Here is a 24,185-nt window from a genome sequence, read left to right as displayed (position 1 = left end):
TGTAACCATAATGTATTTTAGCCAAAAAACTCCAACATTTAGCTATCAAAAAGAGCTACAGTGTGACTGAGACGGATGCTGTAACTTTATAAAATGCCCCAATATATTACAGTTTGTTGCTTTTCATGCTGTGTGTTAAACACTTGGATACAAAAGAGCACATACTCAAGAATGCATACCCATTCTTCTATGGTGCATTGGAACCCAACTGCTAAAATCTTCAAATAAGATTATTTTGTGACATCGTTAAGAATTAATTTTATTTTACCATCCTAGGTATTTGTACAAGCTTTGTGACCTGCACAAAGAATGTGATAACTACACTGAAGCAGCCTACACATTACTCCTGCATGCAAAGCTTCTTAAGGTATAATACTTCAAATGTACTTAGTCTTTAAGCATTTCTGTGGCAAGGCTTATGGCTTTTTCATTGTAAAACACCCACTTATATAATACATTGAATAATTCAGAAAAAGAAAGCTATGGACCAGAACTGTCAAATCTCTAAAGTCAAATTGCAAGGTAAAGTTAGACTTCCATGCCCAGATTAAACATCCAGCAGATATTGGTGATAGTAAAATTAATCCCCATATGACTCCCAACATGAATTTGGATAGATAATCACAGTGCTTTTGGTTAGTTATTTCTTGCAGTTCTAGGGAGCCTGCAGTGAGTTAAAGAGGCTAGGCAGCAAGTTATGGGTCAAATGGTTTGGCCACAACTTTAATTCAAGAACATTATTTATCAATTGGCTGCATTAATGACGAAAATATTTCCTCCGGTAGACCATGTGTAAAAATGAAGGGATACAGGGGTCAGTGGTTTCGAGACCAACAACTGCTCAAGCAGAGCATCAAGCTATGGAGGTCTGGTAAACATCTGGCAAGTCTTGCCATATAAACAAATGGAAGAATCCCTCTTCCTTCCATCACCTTCCACACAACATCCAGGAAAATACAATAAGGTGTTATGTGGTGGGGAGGGATAAAAAAATTCCCTAACAATTGATCCCTAGCCCGAACAAGCCATGTGGTAGAAGGGCCTGTCCAAAGAAGAGGAATAACTGCAGCACAACCTGCTTTGTGCTGAAGGCATGGTCAATAATTTTCACTCTCCATGTGTACACACATACTGGTCTGGCAAGTCGCAATGATTTGTGGGATTTACACTCCTGCAAGACTTGGCATGAACTTGATCCATTGTGCCAACATGGGATGGCTTGGCACAATGTACCCTTCCAGACAAGGCAGAAAACTGGGAGAAAACAGGTTATTTTTACCAACTTCCTCCCAGGTTTCTGTCCCCAACTGAAACTCCGGGCTTTCCCTTTAGGGGTGGCTAAATGCCATTCCAGGTCAACCAAAGGTTGACCTGGGATGGCATCCAGCCAATACAGCCCCCCCCCCATTTTCCTCCCCCCACCACCTCCAGATTTATCATTTTTTGCATATCAGGATTACTCTGCAGAGGGGCCTACACTACGAGCAGTCCAATCTGATTTGGGTGGGGATGGGGGCCTGTGAGGGAGTGGTGGCTGCCCTTTTGTTTGTTCGAGCTCCAGGAACTGAAGAACAGGGAAGGCTGTGGGAATTGATACCTGGGACTCCACAGACCCAGAACCTGCAAAGATTCACACCTTGGATTGGGGAAATCCCAGTTTACTCCCCATTAATCCAGGTTTACCTGAGGCAGGGGTCCTCAAACTAAGGCCCGGGGGCCAGATACAGCCCTCCAAGGTCATTTACCCGGTCCTCGCTCAGGGTCAACCTAAGTCTGAAATGAGCACACAACAACAATCCTATCTCATCAGCTAAAAGCAGGCCCACACTTCTCACTGAAATACGAATAAGTTTATATTTGTTACAATTGTTCTTCATTTTAATTATTGTATTGTTTTTAAGTGTTTTTTGCACTACAAATAAGATATGTGCAGCATGCATAGGAATTCATTCATGTTATTTTCAAATTATAATCTGGCCCTCCAACAGTTTGAGGGACTGTAACTTGGCCCTCTCTTTAAAAAGTTTGAGGACCCCTGACCTAAGGTGTCGTTTGGATGCCGTTACCCAGCATGGATTATTGGTCCTGTGTAGAAGGGCTCAATATAATTCTCTCTGCAACGACATTGGGCCAAGGTGTTTGAAGATTGCTATTGGTATTTATTATTTATTTCGGTCATTTCTATCCCGCCTTTCTCACCCCTTAGGGGGGACTCATTGGTATTGGTAGAGAAAATGTCTCTATTGGTAAAGAAAATGTCTGCAGGGACAACTGCCACTGGATTTCAGAAGCCAAAAAAATTAGGGGAATTTGTAAGCTGACCAATTGTAGAAATGATTACAATGGCATTACCACTAGAAAACAATAGAAAAAAATATGTGCCCTCTGATTTGCAACAGCAGAAATAATGGGAAAATAGCTGATTTCAAATCGCAGGGTGAAAAGGATCAGGATAAAAAGCTATAACATACGCTTCCATATTCACAACTTTTATGTCCAAAACTCAGCATAATGCAAAGATCTTTTTTCTGTTCATTCACTGCAAACTCAAATCTCATTCGTTATTTTCCACAATGATCATTTTCACTATACTCGCATAGTATTCCCTATTTTGATGCTCACTTCTGTAGTTTGGTGAGATCCATCTGTAGCTCTATATTTCCCCCTCCTTTTAATAACCACATTGAATAATTTGAGAATTAAAAAAAATGCTAGTGGTGTGAAATCTGAGCATTTGTTAACAAGTCTGCAGGACCTGTGGAAATCTTGCTACAAAATGATTGAAAATGTCACCTCCGAGTAGAGACAAACGTAGCATGATATCTCCTCTTATTTAATAATAAGTGAATCTCAAACTGCTAAACTGTCAGTAGGAAAGAGTCCTATGTGCTTTTCAAAAAGAGATGATTTAGATGTCAGCTTAGTCTAGTAATTTATCTTCCAAATACCTCACATTTATTTTACAGTTCTGTGATTCCAGTTATCCATCAGCCGAGTGTCTACATGTGTGTGTATGGAGATTAGATAATTTATTGCTTAATATATACTTGGATCTAAGACAACCTTATAAATTACTAGTGCATAGGGTTGATATTTTAGTACATAATATCAGATGGGGAAGAGGTAAGAATATTAGAAGTGTATACTGTTGAGTAAATGTCCTTTGTAAGTAGCCAACTTCTGGTCAAAGGACATTTAATATAATGCCAAGTTTTCAAACTTTGTGGGTTTCTTTGTTTGTTTTTTTAATGCATTACAACTGTACCCTTGATTCACTCCTGACACGATAAATAAATAAATAAAATATTGAGTAAAAGAATGAAAAAACTTAATTCACCAGGATCCTTTTCCTGGGAAACATTGCTTGCTCAACAGTGGTTCATTTTATAGTGTGAATAACTTCTGTTTGATGAGAGTGTTAGTGAAATATGCTACTGTTCAAGTAATGCAAACCCTATCTTAGGATGTGTCAATAATTACAAAATATTTACTTTTTTGGAAGTCATGCCATCAGTATGTCTCGCATGACTCAAAACACAGGGAGCGCTGTACTTCAGTAGTAGAAGGAACAGTGGCCTGTGAACAGGATGATGCAAAGGTGGCAATGAGTCCAGTAGTTTCCCTTGGTATGGTAAACCTCATTTTTACCACACTATCACTATTGAATTGTTTTTTAACTTTTGTCTTGCACCTTTTAAACTTCACTAAATGTGAGATTATTAGCTACCTTGAGTTTCCCCAGGGAGAAAGGTGGACTATAAATAAAGTTGATAATAATAATAATAATAATAATAATAATAATAATAATAATAATAATAATGTTTCATTGATATGGTACGCAGTGTATTACAGTTCATTACTGGATGTGACATGATAGCAAAAGTAACATATAGTATTGTAACGTCAGTATTGGTCCAATGGTGACGTTCATGCTCACAATATAAACTTTTTTGATTGACATTGCTATTGCATATAATGTGCTCTGATTGTCTGTTTCTTTCATCCTGTCAGTTTGGGTGCATAACATTTACAAAAAAATGTTTTCATATCTTATGGATTGTGATGCACCACATTAATCTTATGGCATATTTTTTTAAAATGACTAATACTGTTCAAAGTTGCTGTTGCCCAGTACTGTCCATAATGAGGTATAATACCTAGGTTACACCTACCATTCTGGTATAAATTGGTATATATCATCTCCATTATACTTAGGAACCTTCCAGACAGGCCCTATATTCCAAGATCTGATCTCAGGTTGTTGTTGTTGTTATTATTATTATTATTATTATTATTATTATTTATTTCAAACATTTGTACCCCGTCCTTCTCAACTCCTGAAGGAGGACCAAGGATGGCTTACAACCGGCACAATTTGATGCCCACACATACAAACAGCATAAAACACAACATTACATAATAAGTAAAAACATCAAGTTAAAAAGAAAAATCAATTTAAAACAATATTATTAACTAAATAGCCATATCCAAATCCGATTCAGCCACCAACGACCCACACCAAAGCCTGTCCATAGTCAGTTCTCAAAGACATTGTGATTGCTGTCAGCCTGCAACGTGAATGCCTGGTCCCAAAACCATGTTTTAAGCTTTTTCCTAAAAGGAAAGGAGGGGTGTAATTGACATAATTTCGCTAGGGAGTGTGTTCCACAGGTGGGGGCCACGACCAAGAAGGCCCTGTCTCTCATCCCCGCAAAGCGCACTTGTGAAGAAGGCAGGATCGAGAGCAGGGCCTCTCCGGACAATCTTAGAGGCTGAGGCGGGACATAGAGGGTGATACATTCGGATAAGTAAGCTGGGCCGGAACCGTATAGGGCTTTATAGGCCAAGACCAGCACTTTGAATTGTGCTTGGAAGTGGACCGGCAGCTAGTGGAGCTGACACAACAGGGGAGTGGTATGCTCCCTGTATGTCCCTCCAGTGAGTAATTTGGCTGCCGCCCATTGGATTAGTTGGAGTTTCCGAACAGTCTTCAAAGGCATGGACCACCGTGGCCAGATCAGGCTTCCCAAGGTACGGGCACAGCTAGCACACAAGTTTTAACTGTGCAAAAGCTGTTTATGCCAGATTATTTGGCAGTTTAAAGCAGATCTGATCCTGGGATGTAGGGCCTGTCTGGAAAAGCCCTTAGTAATGAAACACCATTTGTAACTTAGAAATACATCCAGATGGCAATTAAAGTGATTTTCTGATGGCATCTATATAATGTGTTAATACCCTTTTGTGTAATTGATTTTCAAAGTAGGGGTATGAGCTCTAGTAGCTTTTTCTTTGGCACTGTTGGGGAAAAATAATTTGGGGAGGGTTGAAAAGGTACAGTGATATAGAACAAAACACATGGTGCCTTTTAAACAAAAGGAATAAATGGCAATCAAACTCTTTCAAAAGAAGAAAATGTAAATGTAAGGGCAGAAAAGGTGTAGAGCATATTTGTAAGACCTGTGCAAAGATATTTTCTGCTTTATATATTCATCTTTCCAGAAATTGATTGGTTAGTCTTTTATATGAAAAGGAAAATGTCAATGCCATTCAGATGACACTTAAAGGATAAAGCTGTCATAGAAAAGCTTTTATTAAAAATGCGTTTTTTCTAAAATAAAATAGAAATGCTTAATGAGAAATATCTTGTGCGGAGAAAGCCATTCTTAATGTATGCAGCCTAGCTCATATTTATTCAGTCCTGCTGAGTTCAGTGGGATTTACTCCAAGGTAAGCACGCGTGAGACTGACTGATTCAATGTGCATTCACTCAAAATTGTGTTCCATGCACTTCAATATCTTTAGGATTGCTTTGTAAGCTAAGCTGCCACAAAAGCTATACTCAGAATCAGCTTGTAGTAGCATATTATAGAATAGCAGAAAATGAAGTAAAAGTTTCGGGGGTTTTTTGTATTCAAGGTCTGAATTATAAACCAGATATCTGAAGCCCATAATTTCTCCTGTTACTTTAAGCAAATGAATTGGAAAGTAAGACATGAGATAGTTTAAAATATATCTGAATATTTCACACATAAACATTAGAACAAATCATGCCTTTTTATATTCTTTTCTTTCCAGATAAGTGGTTGCGATTAATAGTGGTTATTTCACAGTACCATTATCTTACACAAAAGCATTAGGTTTTTAATGATTTTACTATGGTCATATAAAATTTCAGAATCAAAATAAGTTTCTTAATTTGCTGCAGTTAATTACTTGAAGGCAGATAACCTGAAAAATAATGCCTCTCACTATGCTGAATGTAAGACTTAATTAAAAGTTTTTTAAAATATGCTGTTAGCTCTGTCTTATAAATCAGGCAGGCGTTGCAATTTTGAAGTATTTATTTGGTATAGTTTTATTTCAGTGCTGATTTTACCATGCAGGAAAAACAGGAACACTCAAACAAAAGGGAAATTCCAGGCATGAAACAATCAGTGCCAGATAACACCTCCCAACAAAGGATTCCCCTAGGCAGGAATCAGCCAGTCTTTGAAGCTGCAAGGCTATTCAGTGCTAATCAAGGTGGCCAATTGCAGCATTCACACTTGCCTCAAGCAGGCAAGAGTTCTTTCTCCTATCCTGGACACAGACATATAAACCTTACTTGCCTAGTTTCTAACAGACCTAACAATCTCTGAGGATGCCTGCCATAGATGTGGGTGAAACATCAGGAGAGAATGCTTCTGGGACATGGCCAAACAGCCAAAGAACTCACAGCAACCCAACAGTGATTCTAGTTGGGTTGTTGTAGGTTTTTCGGACTATATGGCCATGTTCTAGAAGCATTCTCTCCTGACCTTTTGCCTACATCTATGGCAGGCATCCTCAGAGGTTGTGGCTGCCATAGATGCAGGCGAAAACATCTGCCATAGATGCAGGCGAAACGTCAGGAGAGAATGCTTCTAGAACATGGACATATAGCCCGAAAAACCTACAACAACTCAATGATTCCAGCCATTAAAGCCTTCGACAATACAGTGATTCTAGTTTTTCTGGTGAAATCAGAGCACCAGTGTAGACATTCAGGAACATCACATCAACATATGACTATGAGTGTATTGGTCTGAATCCATGTTATATAGTCAGTAATTGTGTGTATGTGAGGGGGGGGGGGGGGGAGTGTCTGTTAATAGGATTGTATTTAGTGTTACCAGTAATTCTGAAAGGAGTGAATGGTGAAGAGCGTATCAATAAATTTGTGAGATTCTTGGGACAAGGAAAGTTCAATACAGGCCATGTCTTTAGATTTTTTACTAAAGCTTTAGGTTTACTTTATAACGTAAAGCACAGACCTGGGCAAAACTATGTTTTAAGCTTTTTCCTAAAGGAAAGGATGGATGTAGTTGACCTAATTTCGCTAGGGAGAGTTCTCCACTGGCAGGGGGCCACCACCAAGAAGGCCCTGTCTCTCATCCCCACCAAGTGCTTTTGTGAAGAAGGTGTGATCGAGAGCAGGGCCTCCCCGGACGATCTTAGAGTCCGAGGCGGGACGTAAAGAGAGATACGTTCGGACAAGTAAGAAGTACAAATCGCCTGCACATAAACACACAGGTGCACACTGCTACTTTCCAGGCACCCAGAATTGACTAGAAGCTCCTTTTCACTAACTACATTATAGCACTAGGCTTTCCCTTTAACTGCCATGGCAGCCTTCAGTACAAAATGTAGTTTGGTGGGATTGCACTGAAAGGTGTCATGGCAGATAAACCGCAAATCCAAGGATGCGATAGAATCCTGCCATAAGGCGGTGAAGGATAATCCTTGCACTTCTCTACTCAAGAGACTCCAGAAGTAACTTCTGGGTTGTTGTAGGTTTTTTCGGGCTATATAGCCATGTTCTAGAGGCATTCTCTCCTGACGTGACCCAGTCACTTCTGCGTTTGTTTGTTTTCACATTATTTTCTGTTGAGTTTTGTGTGTTTTTTTATGAAGGTGATTTCTATGGGACAAAAACTCTTGTTTTGGTATGATTTGCAGCAATTTTGGGTAATTTTTGTCCCTCCTTCTGACACAACATTTAGATATCTGGAAGCTATGTGGTATGGAGATGTTGGGAACAGATTTGCGATCACATGGGCCTGCAGAGCCCAATTAGCAATCCTTGCTATAGCCTATCAGCCTCTCTTTATTTTTTCCCCACTTATGTACCTTCCAGTTTTATTTAGTCCTGTTGATATCACTCATTGACACAGGCTCTTTCACAGTACAAAGCAAAAACATAAAACAATAGTGCAATTTGAAAAATCTTCTCCTACTGATAAGTTACTTTAATGTTCAGGTTGAGCTTCCTAAGTGTCCTGTGTATCAAACCCAATTTTTGCAAATATGGGTTATAGATAGATGGCATGATGGAGTCGGCAATTGATGCCATATTCCCCATCGCCAAAATAGCCCACTACATATCCAGCTCATGAGCTTATTTAAAAATAGGACAGAGTTAAAGGTGCATTAATCATGTTTATTCCCTTCATTTTCTCCACTGTTTGCATTTAATTTAGTGGTCAGAAGAACCATGCGCGGCGCACCTTACTCAGCGGGATGGATACCAGGCCGCCACACAAGGACAACTAAAAGATCAGCTCTATCAAGAAATTATCCACTACTTTGACAAGGGCAAGGTAATTTTTAAAAAGCATGTTCGGTTGCTTTTGCAGCAAAGTTGGGAGCTGCAAATGTGCCAAATGGCAAAGAAATTATTCATCAAGTGACCTTGTATGAGCTTTTCTATTGTACTATTGAGCATTTTATATGACTAGGCTGGAGCTGTGAGGCATAAAGAGGAAAAAGGTGGCAAGGATGAGGATGGTGATGACAATCATGATGATGATTAAAGTAACAATCTATAGCAACAATATGCTTATAAGTATGAATATAAAATTTGCCAAGATATAAAATGAAGACTCCTCATTCTAAAGCAAGAAAACCTGTAGTTTTCCAATTAGTAGACTCTAGATTTCATCAACTCCAAGTAACACCATCACCAATGTCTGGGTGGCCATAGATTCTCTCCTCAACCTTCCAAAGGCATTGATTAATGGTAATAATTATGGGCAACTTTTGAGGAAGGAAAAAAAAAAGGAATGTGGCATAATCTGAATGTAGACTTGGAATCTTTGATATTCAAAGTATACTTCAGGGTAGTCTTTCTCATTTTATTTTTATAATATTTTTATTAAAATATATATTTTCCAGAAATAAGATAAAAGGAGGAAAGAGAGAGGAGACAGTATGGGGATAGGGGAAAAGGGGGGGGGGGGAAACAGGGAGGGAAAATGTTCGTTTTGTTTTGTGTCAGGAGCGACTTTTTTTGTGTGATTATTCATATACTTGTTTTTCCTTTGATTAGTGAAATCATTGATTATGTATTCTGAGAGATAAGACCACCAAATTTCCAACTCCCATCTTGTATTGTCTCTCAATCCTTAGGCTATTGTAGCCTGTATAGCAGCTATCATACATTTTAGGATTTCTATCCAATTATTGTTATCTTCCTTTGTCTCTATACTGAGAGACACGAATCTGGCTTTATTCCACTTTAATTTTACCCTATTCTTTCTATTATTTCTTCCATTACGGTTCTTATTTTACTGCAATAGTTCTGAATTTTTCTGCAACCCCATTATTGGGCCATTATTGTTTATCATGTTTTTTATCCTGCCTTGTCTTTGAGGCAGAAGTGAACCATTTCTAGTCCTGGAGATGTTGGATTATCATTATTCTGCGAGTGGTTTTGCCCACCCCTGCTTTAAGGTTTAAAAGAAATTCAAGATTAAAATCTGGTATTTTGTATATAAAAATATTTTAGGATGAAGGAAAGGAGGAGAGTTGTCTTATTTATTTTTTGCAAATTTGGCATGGGAGAGAATAAGGATGGAGGGGAAACGGTCTGGAAGATACATTTTCGGCAACGAAACAAGCAAGAGTACAGATTGCAGAAACTATTTTGCATCATCTTTGCTTTTAATGTCTTCAGTTGTTTTATGGAGGAAGGAAAACACTTCTGTGTCCTGGTTATTTTAAATACTGACTTGTGCATTTCCGCTACCATGGCACTAATGAGCTGCTTTTGAACAGCAGGCAAAATACCTGTTTACAGTACCTCAACCTGTGCAGCCTTCTGCAAAATGAGAAATTCACAGTTTGTAAAGATGCCGTTTTGTAGAATAATTTGGGTTTGATTTTAGCCTCAATTGTGTATTACTCTAGTCATACATGGGAAAGAGAAGTAAATGTCTGCTTGTTTAAGAAATGCTGAATGTTTGCTTTAGCTCCCTTTCTCTTGCTTTTGGAAAGATCAGCAAAATTTGTACTGTTCTTAACTGTTTTGTCAGCACCCAAGGAGCAATGTTTAGAGCATTCCCCATTATTTATACGTTTTTTAATTTTTCTGGCTGAAAATTCTAGCGATCCCTTATGCTTACTTTGTCTCCTAACCCTTTTGAAAACTACGGCATGGGCAAATTGACTCCATAGCTGGGTAAATTGGCAGGGACAGGAAACAACCACATTTAATAAAAGCCAAATAGAAAGTTAAAGACTATTTCCTATTAAAGTTCGAGGCTCACCATTATATATCAAGGGGACAGGGTATATGCCATTTTTCAACTTTCGCAAAGGGCCCCCAAAGCACCATAGAATTCTAAAACATAATGAAATAAATTTCAGCACAGTACTAAAACAGTTTCCTTGGCAAAAGCTGTCACAACTAGGCAGCAAAATGAAAGCAATCACATGCCATAATTCAAGAGGTAGTCACTGCTCGCTTTGGTCTACATCTAGTTGCTAGTACCAACCAGAATAGATCCATTGATTCAATGGGGCTGATATAAATATGGACATATAATTCAGTAATTGATTCAGTGTCTCTATTCTAGTTGGAGCTAGCAATTGATACACAGGTCTGTGCTGTACGTGTCTCCACAAGAAAGATGACTACTGGGAAGAAATCTGCAAGATTTATGCGTACAAGGGAGATGGACTATCTTATTTTTCTCATACTTTCCTTTCTGGTACCTTAGAGCTAGGATTCTTAACCTTTTCCACTTGGGGCCCCTTTCTTCCTGAGGAAATTTTTACATGACTCCTGGCATTAGGTATAAAAATCACAAATTTACTGAAAATAAACCAACACTGGCAATACTTGCTAAACAGGCTGGCTTTACTTATAGTGGAGTCCAGCTGAAGCATTTTCTGCAGAGTCTACAGTAGATGCCTTGAGCAGAGACATCAGAGCAGCTAGTGTCCCCCAACTAGCCATCTTCTTTTGGGGCTTCTTCTTCTCAGAAGTCCCTTATGTTCTGCATATTTGGCGCTCATGGGGTGCACAGCCATTCAGTGCCAGACTTCGCCCTGCACCATTATTGGCAAAGATTCGGGAGAGCAGACCCTCAGATCAGGGCCTTTGAGCTGCACCCTCCCTCCCGCCCTACAGTTATTCAGCCTGTGTTTGTGTTATTGTTATTTCAGTCATGTTCTTCTGTCACAATTTGAGGGCGTTTGGCATGGTATCTCCCCCCCCCCTTATTGAATGGAGGGGTGTCCAGGTGGCTTATTAGGGGTGCAGTAGCACCAGTGTTCTGGAATAGAACTGATCGGAAAACTGCCAGTGTTCTGGAATAGAACTGATCGGAAAACTGCCTGTGTCCAAATCCTAATCCAAAACCCATGCTTGGCTGCCAACCCTGTTTGTATTGTAACTGATAAACAAGTTGTTTGTCCCAACACCGCATGTTCATCTATTGTGCAGGAAGAGCAGGTGGAGGATAGTTGCCCATGGCCACACAAACACTACATGTTGTTGCTAACAGATTTGTGTAAATGGGTGACATTCAAAAACCTTTTACTGTTGCCATTTTTGTGGCCCCAACATTGAGCTAAGGGGGACCACATTTGAGGTCAGGATCCACAATCTATAAAGCAGTGCATTAGAGTAGGGGTCCTCAAACTTTTTAAACAGAGGGCCAGGTCACAGTCCCTCAAACTGTTAGAGGGCTGGATTATAATTTTTTAAAAAACATGAATGAATTCCTATATACATTGTACATATCTTATTTGTAGTTCAAAAACACTTTAAAACAATACAATAATTAAAATGAGGAACAATTTTAACAAATATAAACTTACTAGTATTTCAGTGGGAATGTGGGTCTGCTTTCGGCTGATGAGATAGGATTGTTGTTGTTGTGTTCTTTCAAGTCGTTTCAGACTTCAGCTGACCCTGAGCAAGGGCCAGGTAAATTACCTTGGAGGGCTGTATCCGGCCCTCGGGCCTTAGTTTGAGGACCCTTGTCATAAGAGTATTGGAATTTGTCTGAAATTGACATCTGACATCTGAAATTAAGGACAATCCAAAGCTAGTATCTGATCTTTTTTTAAAAAAAAATCTTGTTTCAAATTTGATAAAAGTCTTCAGAGTAATGGTGTATGGTCCTCACCCCATTAGATTGCTTACTGTTTTTGTTTGACAGGAGGAACTTGTCAGGCAGCAGCACAAGACTGAATGAGCAGTTCAGCAGTAGATGATAGACCTATGGTGATAGTACTAATTTTGGCCACAATTGGTCTTGATTCACACTTGTTTTACACTAAACTGAAATCTTTGCAAAAAAGTGATAGTTGAGTTCATGATTTAAGACTCAGTTTAAACAACCTTACTCATGTTCACCTTTTATTTTTGAAAAATATATATCTTTTTAAGCCTTATAACCTTTCTTCCCATGTAAAATGACCCTTTGCTTCATTCTGCTTCTTCGTGCCATTTTTACTGTTGTTTTCTTTCAAGTACAGTTTGCCTTCCATTTCCATAGATTCTGCATCCATTGAGTCAACCACCACTTGAATATATATAAGAATCCAAAAAGAAACCATTGCAAAGGATCACCGCCTTGTCGGGGCGCTGGAGCTTGAGCACCTCAATGATGTCATGAGCGAAACCGTGAAGGGCCACCCAAGACGGGACGGTTGTGGCAGAGAGGTCAGACCAAGCGTGATCCCTGGGGAAGGCAATGGCAAACCACTCCAGTATCCTTGCCAAGAAAACTAAATGGACCAGTACAACCAGAGATATGTCGGTATGCCATTGGAAGATGGGACTCCCAGGTCGGAAGATGGCCAAAATGCTACTGGGGAGGAGCAGAGGATAAGTTCAACTAGCCCCAGATGTGATGACGCAGCTAGCTCAAAGCCGAAAGGAAGGCTAGCGGCCGACGGTACTGGAGGCGAACGACGAATCCGATGCTCTAAAGATCAACACACCATAGGAACCTGGAATGTAAGATCTATGAGCCAGGGCAAATTGGATGTTGTTATTGGTGAGATGTCAAGACTAAAGATAGACATTCTGGGGGTCAGCGAACTGAAATGGACTGGAATGGGCCACTTCACATCAGATGACCACCAGATCTACTACTGCGGACAAGAGGAACATCGAAGAAATGGAGTAGCCTTCATAATTAATAAGAAATTCGCTAAAGCGGTGCTTGGATACAACCCAAAAAATGACAGAATGATCTCAATTCGAGTGCAAGGAAAGCCTTTCAACATCACAGTGATCCAAATATACGCCCCAACCACAGCTGCTGAAGAAGCAGAAGTAGATCAGTTCTATGAGGATCTGCAGGACCTACTGGATAATACACCAAAAAGAGACATTATTTTCATTACAGGAGACTGGAATGCCAAGGTGGGAAGTCAAATGACAACTGGGATCACAGGCAAGCATGGTCTGGGAGAACAAAATGAAGCGGGACGCAGGCTGATAGAATTCTGCCAGGAAAACTCGCTGTGTATAACGAATACTCTCTTCCAACAACCTAAAAGACGGCTTTATACATGGACCTCACCAGATGGTCAACACCGAAATCAGATTGACTACATCCTTTGCAGCCAAAGGTGGCGGACATCCATCCAGTCGGTGAAAACAAGACCTGGGGCTGACTGTAGCTCAGATCACGAACTTCTTATTGCCCAATTTAGAATAAAACTAAAGAGATCAGGGAAAATACACAGACCAGTTAGATATGATCTCACTAACATTCCTAGCGAATATACAGTGGAAGTGAAGAACAGATTTGAAGGACTAGATTTAGTAAACAGAGTCCCAGAAGAACTATGGACAGAAGTCCGTGACATTGTTCAGGAGGTGGCAACAAAGTACGTTCCAAAGAAAAAGAAAACCAAGAAGGCAAAATGGTTGTCTGCTGAGACACTGGAAGTAGCCCAAGAAAGGAGGAAAGCAAAAGGAAACAGTGAAAAGGGGAGATATGCCCAGTTAAATGCGCAATTCCAGAGGTTAGCCAGAAGAGATAAGGAACTATTTTTAAATAAGCAATGCATGGAAGTGGAAGAAGACAACAGAATAGGAAGGACAAGAGACCTCTTCCAGAAAATTAGAAACATTGGAGGTAAATTTCAGGCAAAAATTGGTATGATAAGAAACAAAGATGGCAGGGACCTAACAGAAGCTGAAGAGATCAAGAGAAGGTGGCGAGACTATACAGAAGATCTGTATAGGAAGGATAACGATATCGAGGATAGCTTTGACGGTGTGGTGAATGAATTAGAACCAGACATCCTGAGGAGTGAGGTTGAATGGGCCTTAAGAAGCATTGCTAACAACAAGGCAGCAGGAGACGATGGGATCCCAGCTGAACTGTTTAAAATCTTAAAAGATGATGCTGTCAAGGTGATGCATGCCATTTGCCAGCAAATATGGAAAACACAAGAATGGCCATCAGACTGGAAAAAATCAACTTATATCCCCATACCAAAAAAGGGAAATGCGAAAGACTGCTCAAACTTCCGTACAGTTGCCCTTATTTCTCATGCCAGTAAGGTAATGCTCAAGATCCTGCAAGGAAGACTCCAGCAATACATGGAGCGAGAGTTGCCAGATGTTCAAGCTGGGTTTAGAAAAGGCAGGGGAACGAGAGACCAGATTGCCAATATTCGCTGGATAATGGAGAAAGGCAGGGAGTTTCAGAAAAACATCTACTTCTGCTTCATTGACTATTCTAAAGCCTTTGACTGTGTGGATCATAATAAATTGTGGCAAGTTCTTGGTGGGATGGGCATCCCAAGCCACCTTGTCTCTCTCCTGAGGAATCTGTACAAGGACCAAGTAGCAACAGTCAGAACTGACCACGGAACAACAGACTGGTTCAAGATTGGGAAAGGCGTACGGCAAGGCTGCATCCTCTCACCCAACCTTTTTAACTTGTATGCAGAACACATCATGCGATGTGCGGGGCTGGATGAATGCAAAGCTGGGGTGGAAATTGCTGGAAGAAACATTAACAACCTCAGATATGCAGATGACACCACTCTGATGGCCGAAAGCGAGGAGGAGCTGAGGAGCCTTCTAATCAAGGTGAAAGAAGAAAGCGCAAAAGCCGGGTTGCAGCTAAACATCAAAAAAACCAAGATTATGGCAACAAGAATGATTGACAACTGGAAAATAGAGGGAGAAACCGTGGAGGCCGTGACAGACTTTGTATTTCTAGGTGCAAAGATTACTGCAGATGCAGACTGTGGCCAGGAAATCAGAAGACGCTTACTTCTTGGGAGGAGAGCAATGTCCAGTCTCGATAAAATAGTGAAGAGTAGAGACATCAGACTGGCAACAAAGATCCGCCTAGTCAAAGCCATGGTATTCCCTGTAGTCACCTACGGATGTGAGAGCTGGACCTTAGGGAAGGCTGAGCGAAGGAAGATCGATGCTTTTGAGCTGTGGTGTTGGAGGAAAGTTCTGAGAGTGCCTTGGACTGCGAGAAGATCCAACCAGTCCATCCTCCAGGAAATAAAGCCCGACTGCTCACTGGAGGGAAAGATACTAGAGACAAAGCTGAAGTACTTTGGCCACATCATGAGGAGACAGGAAAGCCTAGAGAAGACAATTATGCTGGGGAAAGTGGAAGGCAAAAGGAAGAGGGGCCGACCAAGGGCAAGATGGATGGATGGCATCCTTGAAGTGACTGGACTGACCTTGAGGGAGCTGGGGGTGGTAACGGCCGACAGGGAGCTCTGGCGTAGGCTGGTCCATGAGGTCACGAAGAGTCGGAGACGACTGAACGAATGAACAACAACAACATATAAGGGATAGCATTTTACTGCACCCTTATATATTGTGGGAATTGAATATTCTGATATCCATGAAGGGTCCTGAAACCAAACCTCAGCAGATATCAAGGGCCCACTGTATTCATTCTTCTTTTCTGTTTCAATTCCACAATCTTTTTCACTTCTTCCTGGCAAGAAGATTGGTTTGATGTATTGTCAAAGGCTTTCATGGCCGGAATCACTGGGTGGTTGTAGGTTTTTCGGGCTATATGGCCATGTTCTAGAGGCCATATTCTCTCTAGAACATGGCCATACAGTCCAAAAAACCTACAACAACCCAAGATTGGTTTGCTTTATCACCATTTTGTAAGTGGATTAAATCTTCACTTCTCAGTGCTGAACATGTATTGTGTAATGACCAACAGAAATACAATGAAACAGAAACATTTAGAAAGCGAAATATATCAAGAATGGATTTCTGGCAGGAAATGGAGTCCCCAGTTGTTCTTCTTTTTAATTATATGCACCAATTCCATAGCATGCTTCAAGGGCTAAGCTTTTTGTAAACACTGATGTATAAACTGAGCAAGATAATTGACAAACTATCATATTACCCATTCTAAAATTAATCTTAGAGCTGAATGAAAAAAACAAATGAGTAAATTAATTCCCATGCTGGGGAAAAAACACCATTTAAATATGTACTTATCTCTACAGAAGTGAAAAATAGATGTTCATATTGAGATATTTTTTAATTGTATTTATTTTAGTGTGTATTTAGTGTATACTAGGTAAGAGAACTGGAATGCTAAAATCTTCATTGAGCACAAGTTTAATGTTATTTAGTGGTGAAGGGCAAAGAAAAGATTTGCTTCAATGCTAGCTCGGTTTTTCTCGGGATTTCGTCTGTTTTGCTTTCCTTTTATATGTGCACATTTATGGGTTCTATTTGTTACAAAGTTATCTCTTACATGTATTCTTAATTGATGTTTTGCCATTGAATCCCCCCATTTTATTGAACTGTCAAATAATGATGCAACCTGTAGTCTATTATCTCTTGGTGACACTTAAAATTAAATGTACTGAGTAACTGGATTGTGCTGGCAAGTGTGAAATTATTTTCCTTTCATACTCACATGCCCTTTCCAGAGTCCTCAATCCCTTACTTTTCCTCCAACTTTTTGTACTCTCATTACTTACATCATTAATCAAGCTAAATGATTTTTGGCCATTCACAAATTCAGTAATCTGTGATAAAAAAAATGCTGCATTTCTGTCCCGTTTTACGCCGGAAACAGCCTTAGACACAAGTGAAAATAAATAAAAAGGCTTTACTTCAGCCAAAATAAAGATAATGCAATAAGTGAAATAGAAAGTGCAATCCCGATGGATAATGCATGGTCTTCACATCAGACAGAAATTAAATTCTTTGATAAATAGGCTTACAAGTTGCAAAAACAAATGTCCATAGCCAAGAGCCTTCAGCAAGATCCGTCGCTGGAACTGAGACACGAAGCTTGTAACAGGAACTCCCCCAAAGTAGGTCAGCACTGGGCCCCTGACTTTGCTGCTAATTTATAGCCCTGAGCACAGCTGTCTCTAAGGCCCGTCTGATTGCTCAACATTTTGTCTGCTAGCCTAGCCGATCTCCTAACTTCTTTCTCCCATTGGCATTCCTGAAATATAGGGATTTCTGATGTCTGCCGCCTCATCTCCTTCTTCCTCACCATTTAGCCCCAAATCTCCCAAGTATTGCTTCTTCATCCACCTGTCCTCCTTCTCCCTCAGAATCAGAAGAGCAATCCACAACCTTTTTCATATCATGGTCCAGCTAGTAAATGAAAATACAGTCCCATGCAGTGAATTGTATATCTTATTCTGCTTGCTAGAGTTATCTGTTAACACATGAAATAGTATACACAGTTATTTGCAATGAAACTTTTTCAAGTTCTCAGTTTACTACATTTCCATCTTTGGGTCCCCAGATGTTTTGAGCCATAGCACCCATTGTTCCCAATTGTAACTGGCAATGACAATAGTAGTACTTACTTCTTACTTACTTACTTATTTAGGTGATCTCTCTTTGTCCAAGTATGATGGCCCTCCAAGGTCCATAGGTGACTGGGAAGCCCTAATCTTGATCTACATGTTCTTCCACAAAGGGCATCGGTTTCCAAGTGGTAGGTGGTCCCAGTCAGGGTTGGTTTGACACGCCTTCCTCTTGCCACATCTCTCCATTTCATCCTCCATTCCACAGCACTGCTGGTCACAGCTGACATCCAGTCAGAACTCAAAGGACAAGGCTTCCCAGTTCTCGGTGTTTATGCCACAGTTTTTAAGGTTAGCTTTAAGCCCATATTTAAATCTCTTTTCCTGTCCACAAACATTTCGTTTTCCTTTCTTAAGTTGGGAGTATAGTAACTGCTTTGATCAGGCATTCAGACAATGTTGTCAGACCAGTGACTTGATGGCATAGGAGCATCGCTTCAATGCTGGTGGTTTTGCTTCTTCCAGCATGCTGACATTTGTCCCCCTGTCTTCCCAAGAGATTGGCAGGACTTTTCAGAGGCAACGCTGATGAAATTGTTCCAGGAGTTGAGTGTAGACGGTCCACATTTTGCAGGTGCATAACAGGGTTGGGAGGACAACAGCTTTGTAAACAAGCACCTTAGTATTCATACGGATGTACCGATCCTCAAACACAATAGTAGTACAGCAACATCTGGGGATCCAAACTTGAAAATACTGGCGTAGACTTCCATTCCTTGTCTAAAAACCCATTCTCTCCAATCTAAATGTATTCACTTTCTTGGAATTCATCTTTTGTCTGCAAGACAGAGGATTTGAAAAGACAGTTTTTCAGAATTAAAAGGATGGTATGACATGAATTAAGCATCGCTTCTGACAGACTGATTCATTCCATATACTTGTTTCCTCAGTGCTAGGGCTAGCATTATTTAGCAAGTCTAGAAACTATTCTGTTTTTTGCACAATATGTAGGTCAATCTACATTCTTTCTTTAACTAATGAACCAGTTCTTTCATCATTGCTTTTTGCAAATTGTGAAATAACATGGAAACATGATATGCACCTACAAAACAGAATGTGCTGCTGCTTAGTAAAAATGTATATATTCACATAGGTACTTCTACATACTTATCTTTAATAAATGGGGCCCTTGGTGTCCACTGCGACTTGGTTCTGTAATCCCAAAGGTGTAGTAAAATAGCATCCCTAGAATAAAATTATGAACCACTTAAACAAGTGCCAAGGAGAGCCTTAGGATCTGTGAAATGACAGGAGAATACAATAAGGAATGGCTACACATGTAATGCTCACTACGTGGCAAAGTCGAGGTTTAATTTTAGGATTTTTTTACCCCAAAATATTTCCATGCCATCTGTGGATACTGAAACCTTGAATATGGAGGTTCAAATGTACTGATGTTGCAGAAGTCTGCATATCCATTTTGGTTTTAGCTTATAAGTCATCTTGTTCTTTTTTTTTAAAAAAAAGTGCAACCTTCTCAATAACTATAATAAAAAAATAATACATAATTTAAGAGGCTCTCCTTTTCCCAAGGCCCATATTTTTCTATGAGAGGGCAAGTTTACTTTTGCAGGCTTGAGCCAATGAATTGCTTTTCCACTGAGAATTCACAAGTAATTAACCTTCCGTTTGCAATACCTGCTTAACATGCTGGACCAGCAAGAGGCTTTAGTTAGCCTCTAAATGGATTATATAAGAACCAAGCAGGTGAAGAATGAAATCATAAGAAAAACAGGAGGAGATTAGGATAGCAGTGTAACATTAAACTGGGTGTAAGTGTGTCTGCCAAGCAAAATGAGTTCTGTAGTGGATGATATGTGTCCCCTAACATAATTCAAACTGGAGAGTGCTACCAACATAACATGGGGGTATTTATTTCCTTAAAGTAACAAACTAAAATGTCTTTCCTAGCATGCTAACCTTTCAGTTGGAGAAAGGTTTGTGGGAATATGATCTGAATGGTTATGTAGTCATGGGAGTTGTTGTTTTACAAGGTATTTCGCTTCTTCATCAGACTAAAAATTCCAGGATTCCATAGCATTGAACCATGACAGTTAAAGTGGTATTAAACAGCATTCATTTTACAGTGTAGATTAGAGTTGTGCTTTCGGGGTAAACCTTGATCTGTTTCGTGTCCCGGCTGTTGGTGGGGGCCCCAATCCATTTTTTGGGATCCTCCCGAAATCAGGATGGTTTTCACTCTAGGGTGCTGAAAGATCCTTTTTCTATTGGCCCGTTATGGGGAAGAAGCTTCGCAGGCTCCCTTTCCAGTCATTTTAGGCATTGAAGCTGTTTAGAGGAGAGACACTCAGCTGCATGCAGGCGCACCCTTTAAGGAGGCTTCTTACCTATTTCTACTCTAAATGAGAGGCGCTTGGCTTCAGGCAGGTGCGGGAGCTTTCTGTGTCTGCATGCCACACATGCACACACTCTCTTTCCAAGGCAAGGAGGCAAGTTCTCATTCTTACTCTAGAGGAGGCACTTGGCTGCAGGCAGGCGCGTGTGCTTTCTGGGCCTGCATGCCACACACACACACTCTTTCCAAGGCAAGGAGGCAACAGGCAAGTTCTCATTCTTATTCTAGATGATGCGCTCAGCTGCAAGCAGGCGTTTCTGGGCCTTCACACCACACATATATTTATTTGTTTGTTCGTTTATTTAACATAATGATGTATGCCTCTCTCAACCTGAAGGTGACTCGAGGCGGTTTACAGTCGGGAATCAGTGCCCCCAACAACATTAAATATCGTTAAAAACGTTGAGATATAATATAGATTATATAAAAAACAGTAAAACAATGTACTCTCTTTCCAAGGAAAGGAGGCAACAAGCAAGTTCTCATTCGTACTCCAGACGAGGCCCTTGGCTTTAGGCAGGTATTTCTGTGCCTGCATGTCACACCCATACACATACTCTCTTTCCAAGGCAAGGAAGCAAGGAGTGCTATGTGCTCACCACGAAAAACAGCGAGGAGCCGGGATCGGCTCCCGCTTGCTTTCATGTCAAACTTATTTTTGTACTGGCGTGAGGCTTCCCATTACGTGCTCCTGAAGGTAACAAAAGTAACAAAGGAATGGATGAACCAAAGGAAAACAGTTCATCGCACAACTCTAGTGTAGATATACCCTAGGTGACTTCTCTATAGCACAGGGGGGAGGGAAAAATAAACAACAGTTAGGAAATAAGGTGAATGACTATTTTTATTTCTGATATTATTACCGGTTGATGGAGGAAGTCTAACTAGATACCTGATAAACCTCTAGTCTGGGAAAGTAGCTTTGCAGCCTTGTTGATAGAGATAACATGAGAAAGGTAAATTAGACCTGGAGCTTTGAAAACTGACTTCCGAAGAGTACTCGTCACTCTATATTTCACTTCGTTGATTAGAAAGCTGCAGAGATTCTCTAATCATGAAGTAAAGTACATCTTGTACTTTACTGGTAATTACCAACATACTGCATCGGGATAATTTGTCTCTTTTTATTAACACTGTTTTTTCCAACGACTAAATAAACAATGCAGGGCCGGGGAGAGAGTTAGATTAAAAGATAATAATATCACTTCATGTGCATGAAATATGAACTGTTTGAGGGTGCATCTACACTACAGAATTAATGCAGTTTGACACCTCTTTAACTGCCATGGCTCATTGCTATGGAATCCCAAGTATTGTAGTCTAATGAGGTACTACGACTATTGGGCAAAGAAGGCTAAAAACTTTGTTAAACTTACGACTCTCATCATTCAGTAGCATCGAGAACATGGCAGTTAAAGTTGGAATATCAATGTCATTGTATCAGTTCCAATATTACTGAAACAGATTTTTATTTCTACTGCAGATAACCCATTTTAAACATTACCTCCACACACTCTTTTAAAGTCTGTTTGATGTGGATCTGAAAGTCATATTTGCCCCAAAATAAAAAACAACCCCTCCCTTTCAGAATTGGACCATAATAGATGTCTACTGTAAGTGTGTGTGCTCCAGACAGATCTTAAGCCTTTAGCCAAAGAAAGACATTTTCCTCTCCAGAATTGCAAGATTCATTAACTTGTGCATTACCCAGGCAGATTTCTCCCCATGCATTAAAAACATACATCAAATAAAATGCTGTAAACTGGCTGTCTCTTCTCACAATAGCAGATTGGTCTAGGTGACTTCCTGTGTTCTAGATAAAGCCGGGAAAAGTTCCAAAGCAGGAAATTTGAGACACAGCAGACTGGACATTATTGACCTTCAACCATAGTGACAGATTTCTGAGGCTTTAGTGACAATCACACATTTTTCAAATGTATATGCTGTGATAGCTGTAGGCTGGATCTACACTGCACAATATCCCAGGATCTGATCCCAGATTATCTGATTTGAACGGGATTATATGAGTCTACACTGCCAGTTAATCTGGGATCAGATCCCGAGATACAGCATAGAGTAGATCCAGCCATAGATAGGTTTTCAGAGGTTTCCATGGGGTGTTATTTTGTTGTTTATTCGTTCAGTCACTTCCGATTCTTCATGACCTCATGGATCAGCCCACGGCAGAGCACCCTGTTGGCCGTCACCACCCCCTGCTCTTTCAAGGTCAAGCCAGTCACTTCAAGGATATCATCCATCCATCTTGCCTTTGGTTGGCCACTTTTCCTTTTTCCTTCCATTTTCCCCAGCATTATTATTTTCTCCAAGCATTCCCGTCTTCTCATTATGTGGCCAAAGTACTTCTTCTTTTCCTCTAATATCCTTCCCTCCAGTGAGCATCCGGGCATTATTTCCTGGAGTATGGATGTCATAGGGCTTTAGAAGCATTTTAAAACAATATTAAATATGAGTGATAAAATGACTTTCCAATTTGGAAGAGTTATGTTTTATATTGCGCACCTGGTACGTCCTCAAAGAACAACTGAAACTGTATATTGTATCTGGGAATTTCTCACATAACTTTCATCTACCCCCATTCAGCAGAGACATTTCTGATTAATCTCTTCTCGTCTCACTTTTCAGCTACTTTTAGAATGTCCTAGTTTTCTCCTCCTCCCACTTCTCCTCCCTTCATCCGAAACTTTCCTTTAATTGCTATAAATGGAGTTCAAAATATAAAAGTAGAATATTGAGCTATTTAGCAGGTTCCAGCAAAGGAAAAGTGCTGCAGCATCTCCTAGTTTTTCATGTTATTTTTCACATATGCTCCCTTGACCACACTCCAATATCTTATGTGTCTCATTTTTCATATTAAATCTTGGAAGCTATGCTTTCATCCAAGCCACACAGTGTCACGTACTTGCAGTTTCATCAATGTTGTTGCCTTATAGAAAGAATGGGAGAATTTTGTATGCATGGGGATCAACTTAGGACTAATGATCTTGCAGTGGTAACTGAACTTCCTACTGAAACATGGTGATCCATGGCAGCAAAGAAACTTTCACATCTTCTTTCACAATCAAAACACCTAAGAAAAACACACATTGTTTTCAAGCTCAATAATCACAATCAATTTCATCGAGACCTATGGGAGCCTCCATTAAATTTTGTTATGGAAAATTAGTATTTTTCTGCCTTTGCCGCACCACTGAAGTTTTGGGAATTATTTTCATCATTGTGGTTGAACTTGAAATAATGAGAAAAATAAGGGATCCAGCTCTATGTACCTGACTGTTTAAGGAAAATGTGAATTTTTCTGCCTCTGCTCCACCACTGATTTTTTTGGGAATGATTATGGTGTTGGTAGTGATGATAATTGATAAGACACAAACTCAGGCAAGGGTGCATAGGGCTCTGGATTGCATGATGCTGCAGCAAAAAGACAAATCTGTGTGTCTAGTATGGGGATTTGAAAAATATCATAGCATATGGTGAAATATACAGAAATTATCTACCCCTCCCCCCTCCAAAAATACTGTAAATTATAGCTGAAGAAAATACCAGTACGAGTAATGTCAAAAAATGAAAACTCGTTGCTTTCAGTTATTTTCTCTTAAAATGAAAACAGAATTATCTGTATTTTCTATTATGGCAAAAGTGATTGTAATAGATGCCTAATGGTAGATATTTGAAAACATGATTCATGTTGCTAGCAAATGGATAC

At 40.0% G+C, this 24,185-nt stretch overlaps 1 protein-coding gene across 1 annotated transcript in view; it reads left to right on the top strand.

Moving 5' to 3' along the window:
- The window catches only part of DOCK1 (dedicator of cytokinesis 1), a 530,863-nt gene that overhangs the window by 432,319 nt on the left and 74,359 nt on the right, over positions 1-24,185 (top strand). The window contains exons 37-38 of the mRNA XM_060768624.2: positions 277-367; positions 8,499-8,618. Coding sequence (XP_060624607.2) covers positions 277-367; positions 8,499-8,618 — 211 coding nt within the window. The remainder of the gene's footprint in view (positions 1-276; positions 368-8,498; positions 8,619-24,185) is intronic.

Source organism: Anolis sagrei, chromosome 3 (assembly GCF_037176765.1).
Source record: "Anolis sagrei isolate rAnoSag1 chromosome 3, rAnoSag1.mat, whole genome shotgun sequence".
Taxonomy (NCBI): Eukaryota; Metazoa; Chordata; class Lepidosauria; order Squamata; family Dactyloidae; genus Anolis; species Anolis sagrei.
Note: the sequence above shows the minus strand (reverse complement) of the source record. Positions and strands in the feature narration are given on the sequence as shown.